The sequence below is a fragment of the Vipera ursinii genome (assembly GCF_947247035.1).
Source record: "Vipera ursinii genome assembly, chromosome: 2".
In the NCBI taxonomy this organism is placed as follows: domain Eukaryota; kingdom Metazoa; phylum Chordata; class Lepidosauria; order Squamata; family Viperidae; genus Vipera; species Vipera ursinii.
Window position 1 is genome coordinate 171,240,928 of NC_139513.1, and position 12,137 is coordinate 171,253,064.

The following is a 12,137-nucleotide window of genomic DNA, read 5'->3' on the forward strand; positions in this document are numbered from 1 at the left end:
TATATACAGTGCTCTGGAAAGGTAGGAGGAAGGGTGAAATATCTTGGGATTTAGCAACACCAAGTGAAACCCAGATTGGATCTAGGTATTTCTGGTTTAGCCTACATCCAAGATTTATGCACACTTATGCATTAAAATACATATTTAGGCATTAAAAAAACCTTTCTCAGACATAGAGCATAGGGAAAGCAGTCAGGTTTTCATATATATCTGAATAGAAATTCATTATTTTTCAAAATCACAAATAGGGTGGTAAAACCAGCCTAGAGAAGTAATATTTTTTACTTAAAAATAAATATTTATTCACAACTAGGCACTTCAAAATAAATCAGTTTTAAACAGATACAGCAATAAAAACAAAAACAAAATTACAGGCAAAATTACTGGGGGGGAAGGCTGTCCTAAAATAAAGTAAAGAAAGGAAGCAGAAGTTAAGCACTCAGAAAAAGACACATTGTTTTCTCCTCAGGTACTAGGCATTTGTGAAAAATGGATGTTACAGGGTAAGTTCCAAAAGAAAAGAGGCACCAAGGGGAAGAAGAAAGATGAGGAATGAGTAATTCAGTTATGTAGGGCAGAAAGGATTTTAAAAAGCAAATAAAGAAAGCAAATTGAGATAAGCAGTCAAACAATGGAGGGTTAAAAAAAGTACTCAAGGGTAATTCCAGATGAGGCTTTTATTGTGCAATCCCTCCACCTCAGTCAGATAGGCATTATCTTGCCACTTACAGGATCCCTGTATTTTCTCACTCCTCCTTTTTCTACCTCCAGAAAGCCAAAAAAGAAAAAAAAAAGGCAGAAAAGAATCAAATCCAGTATTTGATTGGCGCACTCTCCCCCTGAACGTCAAGCTTCAGAAGAGGAAATCACCTTAGGGTATATAAGAATGGAGATCAAAAAGGAATAAGAGAAAGCTGAATTGAGACTATGAAAAACCAAAGATATACCAACGTAGAGAATAGAAATAATAATCTATTAGATTGGAAGAAAATATCAGAACATCATCAAGAGTCAAAATCAAGAGTGCTATGAGGATGAGGAAAATTAGGGAGTCAAGTAGTCCAACCATCTGGAGGGGAAAAAACAAGTTGGGAAAATCTGGAATAGACCAAGACTAGTATGTTCAGGGCAAATATTCCTGAGGGTACATAAAATCTGCCCTAACATGCAACTCTTGGAATCATTTCAAAAGTTCTTTGCAAGTGATCAGTTAAGACAAAGGCAAGGGGTTCAAGACAAACGTTTCAAATGGATCCCCAATGGCAAGAGAGCCCTCCGCCGTTGAAGGTGGGTGGGAGAAAGGGAAGAGGACCCTTTTTCCCCTCCAACACAGAACAGTAGAGGAGGGCTGAGTCTCCTAAGGGTTCCCCCCCCCCCTGTAGAGAGTAAGGAACATAAACTTGATTTTGAAATATGCAGGAATCATTACCTAGGCAAAAGGGGCTGGGACATTTATATCCAGAACAATCAGATAACATTTGAAAACAACTCAAGCAAACACTTCCTTAATTCCCTGAATAATGAGGAGAAAAAAGAGGTACAGGATTTTGCACAATTCAAAGTTTCTATTACCACAGCTAATCTCAGTCCTGGAGAGGAGGAGAATAGTCTTGTTGAATTATCAGCCGGCTCAGGAGCAGCCATAGCTTTCTCTATTCTTCCAGTTTGCTATGGCTTTTCTTGGCACACCAATGGTTATTTAGATTTTTGCAGGCTAAATACGGTACCTTTTTTGGATGAAGGCATGGGGCTAGGAGCGTACAGCAGAGGTGAGTTTGATGGGTTCAAGCTCTACCTCCCATTTTTTACTTAGAGACACTGCCCAACTCTGAGCCATTGAGCTAAGGCTTCTGGCAAAATTGGTCTGGCCCAGACAGGCAGCTGAGAAAAGAGGGGAAAAAAATGTAAAATTCTCACCACCTTGATGCTATCTTGGTCCCCTGGGGCCTGCCACTCTCAATCTAACCCACCTTCGGGGCAGCTCTGAGGGTCAAACAGGAAAAGAAAAAGAAAAAAACCTCTTGTTCAGATGCCTGGGGGAAAGGCCTTGGAGCATGTCTCCTCACAAGCAAATCTGGGCTTTCTTGCAATCCACAATGTGAGAAGAGGCAGGTCCAGGGAAGGAAGCCTGCTAGGTCTGGGTTGAAAAACAAATACTAGATTGTGAATTGGCTAGAAGAAAGAAATGTCTGGCAGTTCTCAGATTGCTGGAACATCACCTCTCCATTTTTTACAACTCACTGCACTCCCAGCCTGTTCAAGGAAATGCTTCTTTTTGCTAATACCAATGGCAGTGTTGAAAAACTGTGCCTATGCTGCGGAGGCCTGTAGCAGTGAGCTCTGTCAAAGAGTAACTGAATTAGAGGTGCACAACTTTTTTCTACTCCAGAGGTCACACTGTGCTTTCAAAAGCCAAGATTCCATAAGAAAGGGGTAGATTCAAGCGCAAAATTATATGTGTTTAATTTATCAGGGGTCTGCAAACTTGGCAACTTTAAGACTTGCGGACTTCAACTCCCAGAATCCTGCGAGTTGAAGTCTACAAGTCTTAAAGTTGCCAAGTTTGCAGATGCCCTGATTAGATCAACTAACATTAAATAATTACAATTTGGAAGGTTTTTTTTAGGATTGCACCCAAGCTTTGAGGGCCAAGGACAGCTCTGTAGCTTTAGTAAATGTGCTTTGGGGTTAAATTGGCTGATTGCTGAAATCTTTTTTTTCTTCTTCAGGGACTGTCAATCTTTCAGAGAAGCCTTCCAGTAAAGCAGCTTTGCAGTGGCTTGAATAACAAAAGAAGAAAACTTCTTAAGATTATAGGGAAAGAATGCACAGCCCCAGTATTCCAAACCAAATGAAACAGAGAAAGTGCAGAGCAAAACACAGATTTCCCAATAGGTCATTCCAATCAGAAATAATAACAGAGATAAGCAAAGATACCAGGAAAATCAATCCAAGTCAGAGATAATTCAAAAGAAGACCAAAGGAATGTTTAAAAAGTGGCTCCTGTAATGTTTGAGTGGCAAAAATGGAGAATCTGCACTCTCTTTGGAAGAAGAATTATAATTACATGAACTATTTTCCTAGAGCAGACATGTCAAACACAAGGCCCGGGGGCCAGATCCGGCCCATGAAGTGGTTTCATGTGGCCCGCGAAGCCATCCTGGAAACAGTGAGGGAACGGCCCCCGCTGCCTTGGCCCCGGCCCAGGCCAGCCGGAAGCCAATGTACAATTTCGTGGTGGCCATCTATGCTGAAATGCATTCAGTCTTAGCTCCACAAGGCTGTCTGGAAACAGCGAGGGACTGGCCCATGCCGCATTGGCACTGCCCCCTGGGCGCACGCTGGGGAGGTATCACCCTTTGTGAGGAATGAAGAAGTGCACCATCGCCTGGAAGTGGCCAGCATATGACCCTGCCTACTTTGGGCAGGCTAGGGCCTGGGCAGCGTTGCGCTTCTCTTCAGATTCGTGCAACCCAGCTCAGCCTCTCGGCACTGTCAGGAAAGTGCCCCACTGCCTGCCAAAACCGGGCAGGCTGGGGGCTGGGCAGCATTGCGCAGGTAACATCAACTCTCATGCTGCTCATGGCATCCCCTGCCCCAGAGCCCACCAAGCCGGATATGTGAAGTAGGCGAGGGCCATGTGCTGGCCACTTCCAGGTGATGGTGCATTTCTTCATTCCTCACGAAGGATGACACTTCCCCAGCTGTGTTTCTTGCCTGTTTTTCTCCCTCCCTCATCTCAAATATTTTCTTACCACTCTGTTCTAGGAAGGAAGGAAGGAAGGAAGGAAGGAAGGAAGGAAGGAAGGAAGGAAGGAAGGAAGGAAGGAAGGAAGGGAGAGGGAGGGTCTGAGGGAAGTCCTGCCTTAGTCCTGCCCTGCTGCCCTTTCACCATCCCCTTGCCCCCTCCTCCTGGCCTATCCTGGGGGGTCTCCCATCCCATTGCTAAGGAAGCTTTGGATACAAAGCCAGGTCTCCTCACATGGAGAGGGAGTGGGCCTCCCTCTTGACTTTGCCCTCATACCCATCATGAGCAACCTGGCTAAGGAGAGCAAGCACAGCAGCAGCAGCCTTGAGGAGGAGGTAAATGCAGCTGGGCGCGCCACCTTGGGGAAGTGGAGCTGGGCTTAGTGCCGTGGGTTCTTGATGGCTGGGCTGGGCATTTGACCTCCGCGCCACCGTCCAACCCCACCCCCCAAGGCCTGAGAGGAACAGTGAGGCTCCTCCAGTGGACCATGCCTTGGCACTTGCCCCAGTCCAGTCTTCTTCTGCCAGAGACCCTCAGATCTGTCCCACTCCTGTCCAGGCCCCCATTGGCACCCTTGATGCGAATGAAGTAGAGCTGGCCACGCCCACCCAGCAGGCCACGCCCACCCTGGCCACACCCACCTGGCCCGCCAAGGGCAACTGCAATACTGATGCGGCCCTCAATGAAATTGAGTTTGACACCCCTGTCCTAGAGAAAGAATGCCTACAAGAGAGGACCATGGTAGCAAAGATCCAGGTCACCGTAAGGGGGAGGTCATCCAGCCTCTGATCCATTTCCAGGGCTGCATGGATAAGACTTCCAAGTTTTATGCAAAATTTGGGGCTAATACATTTCCCTAAAAGTTATAATTAGTGGACATAAAATCAAAGCAAATAAATTTAAAATAAAGAATACTGAACTTAATCATTTGTTCTGCACAAAAGAGTAAACTGAAAATTGTTATTAAGATTACCCTTTCAGAAATCAGCAGTATCATTAATAAACGGTAGATAAATAACTTCAGCTGTTGTTATTATAAAACATGACTTGCTGCAGTGTACACACTGTATACTCCCCAATCCCTAACTACAGAGCTTCTCTAAAATTGCTGACAAGAGATTGTTTTTAAAATGAAAGGGAAAAATATCACATAGCAAATCACATCAATCCATTTCTCTGGGGTTGTCTCCAAACACTTCTTTGTTCTGACTCTACCCAAACTTTTTGGAGTGTGGCTCCCAGCATGCTTTGCAGGTACAGCATTTCACCAATAGATGGATGATGTTAATGCTGGTATAAGGGAGTACATTTAAGTGCAAGTACTACAAATGTAAATCACCTTTCTAACATAGCAGCACAATTGTCTTAATTGCAGCTCAATCATAAATTTCAGACCCAGTCTGAAAAGGAGAAACTGTCTGCCTTCAAATAAGGTGCTGGCACAGCACACCTGAAACTTGCAATTTAAAATATTTTGAAACATACAATTAAAACGAATCAGACCAAATCTTGCTCCACAAGAGGCTGAGCCAAATCAACCTTGCATGTAGAAGACATTATTGGTCATTAATTTACAGAAAGTTGAGTCACAGAAGGAGGGAAAACATTCCTGATCCAGCAATCCTTGTGGTGCCTAAAACCTAAAGTTCAGCTTTGTTTCAAGTTAAGCTTAATTCCTCATTCAGAAAAAGCTGATTTTTGCAGGTAATAAAGATGATGTAACTGAATTTGTTGTCTGTGTGGATTTAGTTAAGCTGTACAGGTTTACTTCTATATCCAAAGGGGAACAGCAGAGAAACCCCGCAGGATGCTGCATCTTGTCCTTGAGATATTGGACTTCCCACTCTGCCTCCATCTGACTTTGAAATATCACAACATGGACTTCTCAACCTACAGTCATACTCATTTCGTACATCTTGTTAGTTGAAGAAGGTAGAGAGAAGCAACTCTGGTTAATGATTAGAATGATGACCAATCCTGAATTATGAAATTTAGCAACTCCATCCTAATAGATTTTGTAGAATAATTATTTCTGCTAAATAATTATTTACAAACATCCGCCAGTCTAAGAAATGTGTATTGGTGCTTGAAAGCCAGGATGGTTTGGGGTAAATAAGAACATGAGTCAAAAACTATTTCTACACATCTGGCCTACAATGTTAGGAATGTAGCAATGTACTGAAATGTAGCCCTATCTGGGACTAAAGTTTCACCCCCTCTTTCACTCCATTATTGGCTAGAATTGTAATCCAACACATCTGGAGGGCACCAGCTCAGAAAAAAAACCCAGCTTTATATATTACCTTACCGTGACACGATCTCCACTGCAAGAATTAAAAAGAGAATAAAAATGCATACACAGCTTTTAGATTTTTGGTTATTTACCTTGCCCCCACAAACTGAACCAAACTGCAGTATCCCCCCACTTTCTGGAAACACTGAATGAATGAATTGGTAGTGGAGATGCAACTCCCGTTGCTCCAGCTTCTCTACTCCAACATCATAAATTTTAATAGCTTTCCTCATCCTTTGTCCTCCGTATATATTGGACAAACTATGAAAGTTGTTTTCTCATAGATCTGGAGGAACAAGGCTGGAAAAGGATAAACACAGCTGAAATTACCATTATTGCACCCACCTTGTGCAGCTGCCCAACACTATCTCCCAGGAAGGCAATGGTGTGGCCTGTTTCTACCATGGCAGCCACAGCTGTCAGTCTTGGCACAGTAGTCAGGAGTGCCTCAGCCACCAATGGCTTCCGGCTAGCAATGGGGCTAGGCGTGTGTTCGTCCCCACAGGGGTAAATCTCTGGGGATTCCTGGAAATGAATAACATGAAAAACAAAAAGGTTGGGAGACAGCCACCTTGGGGTGGAGCAACTGATCTTCTGGCCTTAAACAGTAGAGTCATTCCTGTCCTGCCACTCACTTTGGATAAAGAGCTGCAGCGAGAGGTCACTCCATATTCAATGGCAGCCTCCTCGTCGTTGCTGTCACCTATTCCAGATGTGGTGTAGCACAACTGCCGCGTCTTCTCCATCGCTGCATTAACTGCACTCAAGCTGTAGGAACACAGTGCGGTCCGCCCAGTTGGAACTGCAGTGGAGCCCTGCCCAGCAGCTAAAACAACAAAGAGCGTTTTCTCTTTCCCAGCAAAACCAGGTGCCAGATGCATAGCCTGAGCCAGGTTGTAAGTTTGCCCTTGAGTATGTTGGCATTCGAGAGGTAGCTCCACATAGGAATAGAGATTGGTGTCATCTACGCAGCTCCGGGAGAGGTAGGTTCGATATTCCATCTGTGCCTTTGCTCCACGCCGAAAGAACAAGAAGTAGACATAGCCATCAGAAGCAAAGGCACCCACGTAGCTGTTGTTATAGTCTGAGAAATCACCCACAACCAGTTTGCCCATTCCCTCATTGGAGAAGGCCTGTGGTCCTTCCAACTGGCGGATGGTAAATGGCGGGATCCCTCCAGAGAGCTTTGCAGTCAGTCCACGACCCACAAAGAGCAAGTCCCGGCCATTGTGTTGCCCCACTAAGCCAACTGTTGAAACCTTTGGCTCATTGGCTGCCACAAACTGGTTGTCTCCTGGATCCTCAGGATGGTACAACACTTTAGTGATGTCCGTCAGAGATCGCTTCTCACATACTCCCTGGAACAGCTGCCCGCAGACCACTAGCTCACCAGCATGCTCATTGGGTAAGAGGAGCTTGTTGGAGTTGTCCATCAGTTGGGCCTGTGGACACTCACGAACATCACGGAAAGGGAGACACTCAGGACTGTCTTGGTTTGGCCCTGTGCGGGCATGGCCTAGAAGCTTCAGCTCAGAATCCAGCTGATACAAGGCATTGACGCCCCCCACATACAGTCCCCCTGTGCTCTGGGCTTGAGCCAAATGATTGAATGTACCATTGGGAACCACAAATAATGGATAGGAAGAAGGTTGAGCAGCTGAGTACAAGGGCAGCAAGAGCATCAGTGTAACCATTAGGGGCAACAACGGGCGGCCTAAGACCATGGCCAAATCCTAGACAGAAGGAGAAAAGGAATGAGCAACATCCTAAACCAGCTTTCCCAATCCTTGGCTGCTTCAGTTGTATTCCATTTCAGTTCCCACAATCTTCAGTCAGTAGGTCCAAAGAGATCAGGGCATATCTAATGTGCCCCTGAAGGACCACTGTCACTTTCCCAAAGCATTCATTCACAGATCCTACAGTAGTGTGGCTTCCAAAAAGTAGGAAGACACCAAGGTTGCCCACACCATTCCTCCTCCCATCTCTACAGGTAATTGTCTGAATTCATTCCAAATGCTTATGCTCCAAAACACTGCAGTCTGATTGCCAAGAACTATGGCCTCCTAAAAAGCTCCATCAGTAGCAAAAGGGCAAAATAGCAGATTCATGAGTCAATAAATAGTTTCATACTTGGTCATAGAGAACCCAAGTACTAGAGGCAATGATTCATTTTTTTCTCTCTCACCGCAACTATCAAATCGGCCACCAAATGGGCATTTTTAAAAAAAATCAGAAAAGGCTAACCGAGAAACAACAATCCTTTAATAAATCAAAGCAGTTTAAATGTCCTCAACTAATCTATCACAACTCTGCAACCAGCTCAGGATGCAACAAATACCAGACTCATGAAAGGGGAAAAAGAAATCTCCCAAGTACAAGCCATGTACACTTTCAACGTCCAGATTCAATATTCAGAGACCAAAATTAACTACGTAAACAATTTGCTGACCCTGTAGACACTTTTGCTGCACTCCAATCACTTATTTTAAATACTTCAAGTCCAGCTGTGTTTGCCCAAGTTCAACTAGATCAGTCAACTTAGTTATTCTTTAGCTAGATTAACTGGTTTATGGTTGTATGTAGTCTAAACTTAGAACATTGATTACTTTAATAACCAAACTATAGTGTGTTGTGGTAATCTAGTCGTATGCTCTGTTCCCACCCTACTGTGATAAACATTACTCATCACATAGAGGTGGATTTTTTCCTCTGTTGTATTCCTGTGTTGAGTTGTTATTAAGGCAATTTTCTTATTTGCTGAGGTAGATACAGCATTGACTCACACAGGAACACAAACAGCAGCCTCCTCAATGTGGAGATGATTAAGTTGTAAGCCCATCCTACCCACATAACGGACCATCCTAATTTAGAAATGAAGGTGGAACGAGCCTGTTCCAGAAAATCTAGCAAAGACACAACAGTGAACCTCATTTGAGTGCAGAAACTGCAAGCCCCTTTCAGTGGAGTCTCCAGGCCTTCACCGACAAAAGCAGCACTACAACGTCACACCATAAAGCGCTGCCCTTCTGTGATGCACACAGAAAAAGAACAGGGCTTGCACCAAGACACCACAACACTCTTTGTGTCATTATGACTCCCCTTGCTACCCCTGAGGATTCCTTTGTCATTTTTATTTCAGTGTGTATGCATCTTGCAACTCGCCAATCTTCCAACCGTACTTAATTGTGGCTCAGCATGTCACTCGGGAATCACCAGACTAGACTGACTGAAGTTAACCTCAAGAGGATCCTTTTTTTTTGCCTCAGGAATAATGTCTCCTCCAGATTTTTTTTTTATTCTTCCTGAGTAGAGTCTGCACTGTGTGCCAAAAGCTATCACAGATCAGGATTTTGCATGTAGATCCTCACTCACTGGGTGGTGAAATCCTGCTGACAAAAATTCTCTAAAAGAAGTGTGGACAACCAGTCCTTCCTCCCCTAACAGGCTGGTAAAACCGGATTAACTTGTGCAGAAGAGACACCCTGCCAAATTTGATGACATTTCAAAGAAGACAAAGGAAGTTTTCTTTCCACTTGGTCAGCTAAATACTTGCAAGGGGAACTGGGATTCTGATTACTATTAGTAGGTAGGCGTTGGGAACTTGGGGAGCTTTAGGCCCAATTAAGCTGCTGTAAAGAGGAGTAATTATGTAGCATATGCGTTAGGGCAAGCCACATTCGGAGCAGCTGGTAAATCAATACTGTATCCCTGTATGCCAAAACTAACCATCAGTTAAAAGGCATAAATTGTGGACTCCCAATTCAATGTCAAGAAGCAGCAGCAGAAGCAGAAGCAGAAAAAGCAAGAAACGGCAGCAGAAGCAGAACCAACACTTTAGGAACACGCCATTTATCTGCTTCACTTTCCCAAGGAAAGACTCGGCTTCTCCCTGCTACAGCAATCTATAATCTGGTCATTTTACTACCTGAAGCGGAGGCCAAATGCCATAAGGCTTCTGCATTATCCAGGCCTCAGATCCTGCTTTTCTTTCAATCATTCTCTGTCCTCACCTTCCCTCTCCCTCACCCCCACCCCCCCAGGCTTTTGGTCACCAGAAACCATAGGACACACACACACACACACACACACACACACACACACACACACACACAAACCCCGGTGCTGGAATGAGAGGGAAGAAAGCAAGGGATGGGGCTTCCACTTTAGAAGCGAGAACCCTCCCAACCCTTCAGATTCCAACTGGGATCTAGCAATGGAGAAGGTGATTAAGAGTCCCTTAATCTCCCTCTGTCAGTGAGGTCAGAGCAGACAAGGAGACAGCGAGGAGGTACTGGGGGCTGGGGGGGGGGAGAGTAACAAGGAGAACCTTAGATTTCTACTCTGGTTGCTGCTGCTGCTGCTGCTGCATCTGATAATTGGAGTTAAACATTTGCTGTCTCTTATTTCTTTGTAGACAAAGGGCCTCCAGAGGCAAATCAATGGGAGTGGGGTGGGGAGATATTTTTTTTTTTAAAAAAAACCTGGAAACTAAATCTAATCCCAGATGTTTCACAACCTCAGCTGGGGCCAGGATAGGCAAGGAAAGCTTTGTCATGAAGGCAGTACAGTATGAAGTGGCAATACGGGAACTTGGATTTGCAAAAAAAACCAGTACTTCAGACCGTGTCTCCCTGGATTTTTCTTCCAAACCAGACAGAGGGATGCTCTCAAGGAGAGAGCATTTGGTGGGAAGTCTCTCCACACTGACTCTACTCTGATTATTCCTCTGTTCCAGGCTGTTGTCTAACACACAAATGGGAAAGTGGTTTGTTTTCCTCCCTCTTCACTCCGGTAGTGGAATTCCCAGCCTTACTTTGCACATACTCTTACTGCCCCATTGAATTACCCAGAAAATGGAGCCATCTGCCTACTAAAGCAGGGAAGGGAAGAGGACGCACTTATTCAACATCTGGGCTGGAAATCAAGCCTTCTGTCTCTCCTTCTCCCTCCTCTGTTTCATCTCCCCCCACTGCAGGGGGGCAGGAAGCAAGGGACTACTGGAGTTTATAGTAACTCTTTCCTTACCCCTTCCCTCCTGGCAACAGCTGGAAGGAAGCAAATAGAATAAATGTAGCAACACTCCAAATCCCAGGAGAAAGTTTGAGAGGCACTCACAGAAGACAGTGCTACAGGGGTGGAGCTGCTAGAGACAAAGGAAGCTCTAAGGATGCACACACACACACACACACAACAAATCTATGTATCCATCCATCCATGAAGAATTCAGGAGTCTTGTTCCCAATATTCAAATACATTTGGATTGACATAGCAGAACAACCTAAGTCAAAGCATTACTACGGATAGTGATTACTTTCAAATAATGACCCAGAAGAAAAAGTCATCCATCATAAATGGCATTTTCAAAGTCAACTTCAACTTACAACCCGCATACACCCATACTAGTCCCAGAGATAGAACCTAAGGATTTCCATAGCCCAGAGGGCTCCCAATCACCCACTTAAATCTCCCCTCTAGACCATTTCACATCCATACCCTTTCAGTGCTTACCAACTGGCTGTGCTGGAGACATTTCAGCTCCCACATGGTAAGGTCAAGCAGCAGGACTCCACAGGCATCCCTACTGGAGGAGGAACGAGATAAGACAGGGTGCCAGTGACGGGGAAAGGGAGTTTGCCATAGTGCTTCAAGTCTGCATCAATGGCTGCTGTGATAACCCTCCCCGATCAAAGTCTCCACTGTTCCCATCTTGACTGTGCCATCACAGAGCCACACGGGGCTAAAGGGTCCATTATCCCATTGACACAGAGCGCTCACAGCTCTGATACATGGCACTGACATCCCAGAGAAAATGGAATGGGGTGGGGAAAAGCAGCGTCTGGAAGCACAGAATGAAGAAGGCCCTTGCTGGAGTTTGGAGAAAGAAAGCAGTTATTGCCGGCTGGGATTATCAGCTGAGTGGAAGACTATGAGGAGCAGGAAGAGGACAGGTCAGGACATGGGTTGAGTTGAACTCCTCAACAGAGAACAGAAGGATTCTTTGTGATTTGTTTTGTACGGAGTTGTTGATCAATTGGAGGGGGCAGATAGAGAGATGCCTGACTTTGGCAGTGATGATGATATTTTGTTCTTTGGAAG

General features: G+C 44.9%; 1 protein-coding gene across 7 annotated transcripts in view; it reads right to left on the reverse strand.

Annotated features, from left to right (window-relative positions):
- PLXNB3 (plexin B3) overlaps positions 1-12,137 on the reverse strand; it is a 63,209-nt gene that overhangs the window by 46,014 nt on the left and 5,058 nt on the right. For 3 of the 7 annotated variants that reach the window (XM_083355757.1, XM_083355760.1, XM_083355759.1), the window contains exons 2-4: positions 11,550-11,622; positions 6,677-7,774; positions 6,387-6,566 (exon numbers count right to left, since the gene is read on the reverse strand). In XM_083355757.1, the coding sequence (XP_083211883.1) occupies positions 6,387-6,566; positions 6,677-7,774; positions 11,550-11,585 (1,314 nt within the window). In that variant the 5' untranslated portion in view covers positions 11,586-11,622. The remainder of the gene's footprint in view (positions 1-6,386; positions 6,567-6,676; positions 7,775-11,549; positions 11,623-12,137) is intronic. The other 4 variants (XM_083355758.1, XM_083355761.1, XM_083355763.1 and 1 more) reach the window with 2 other exon arrangements.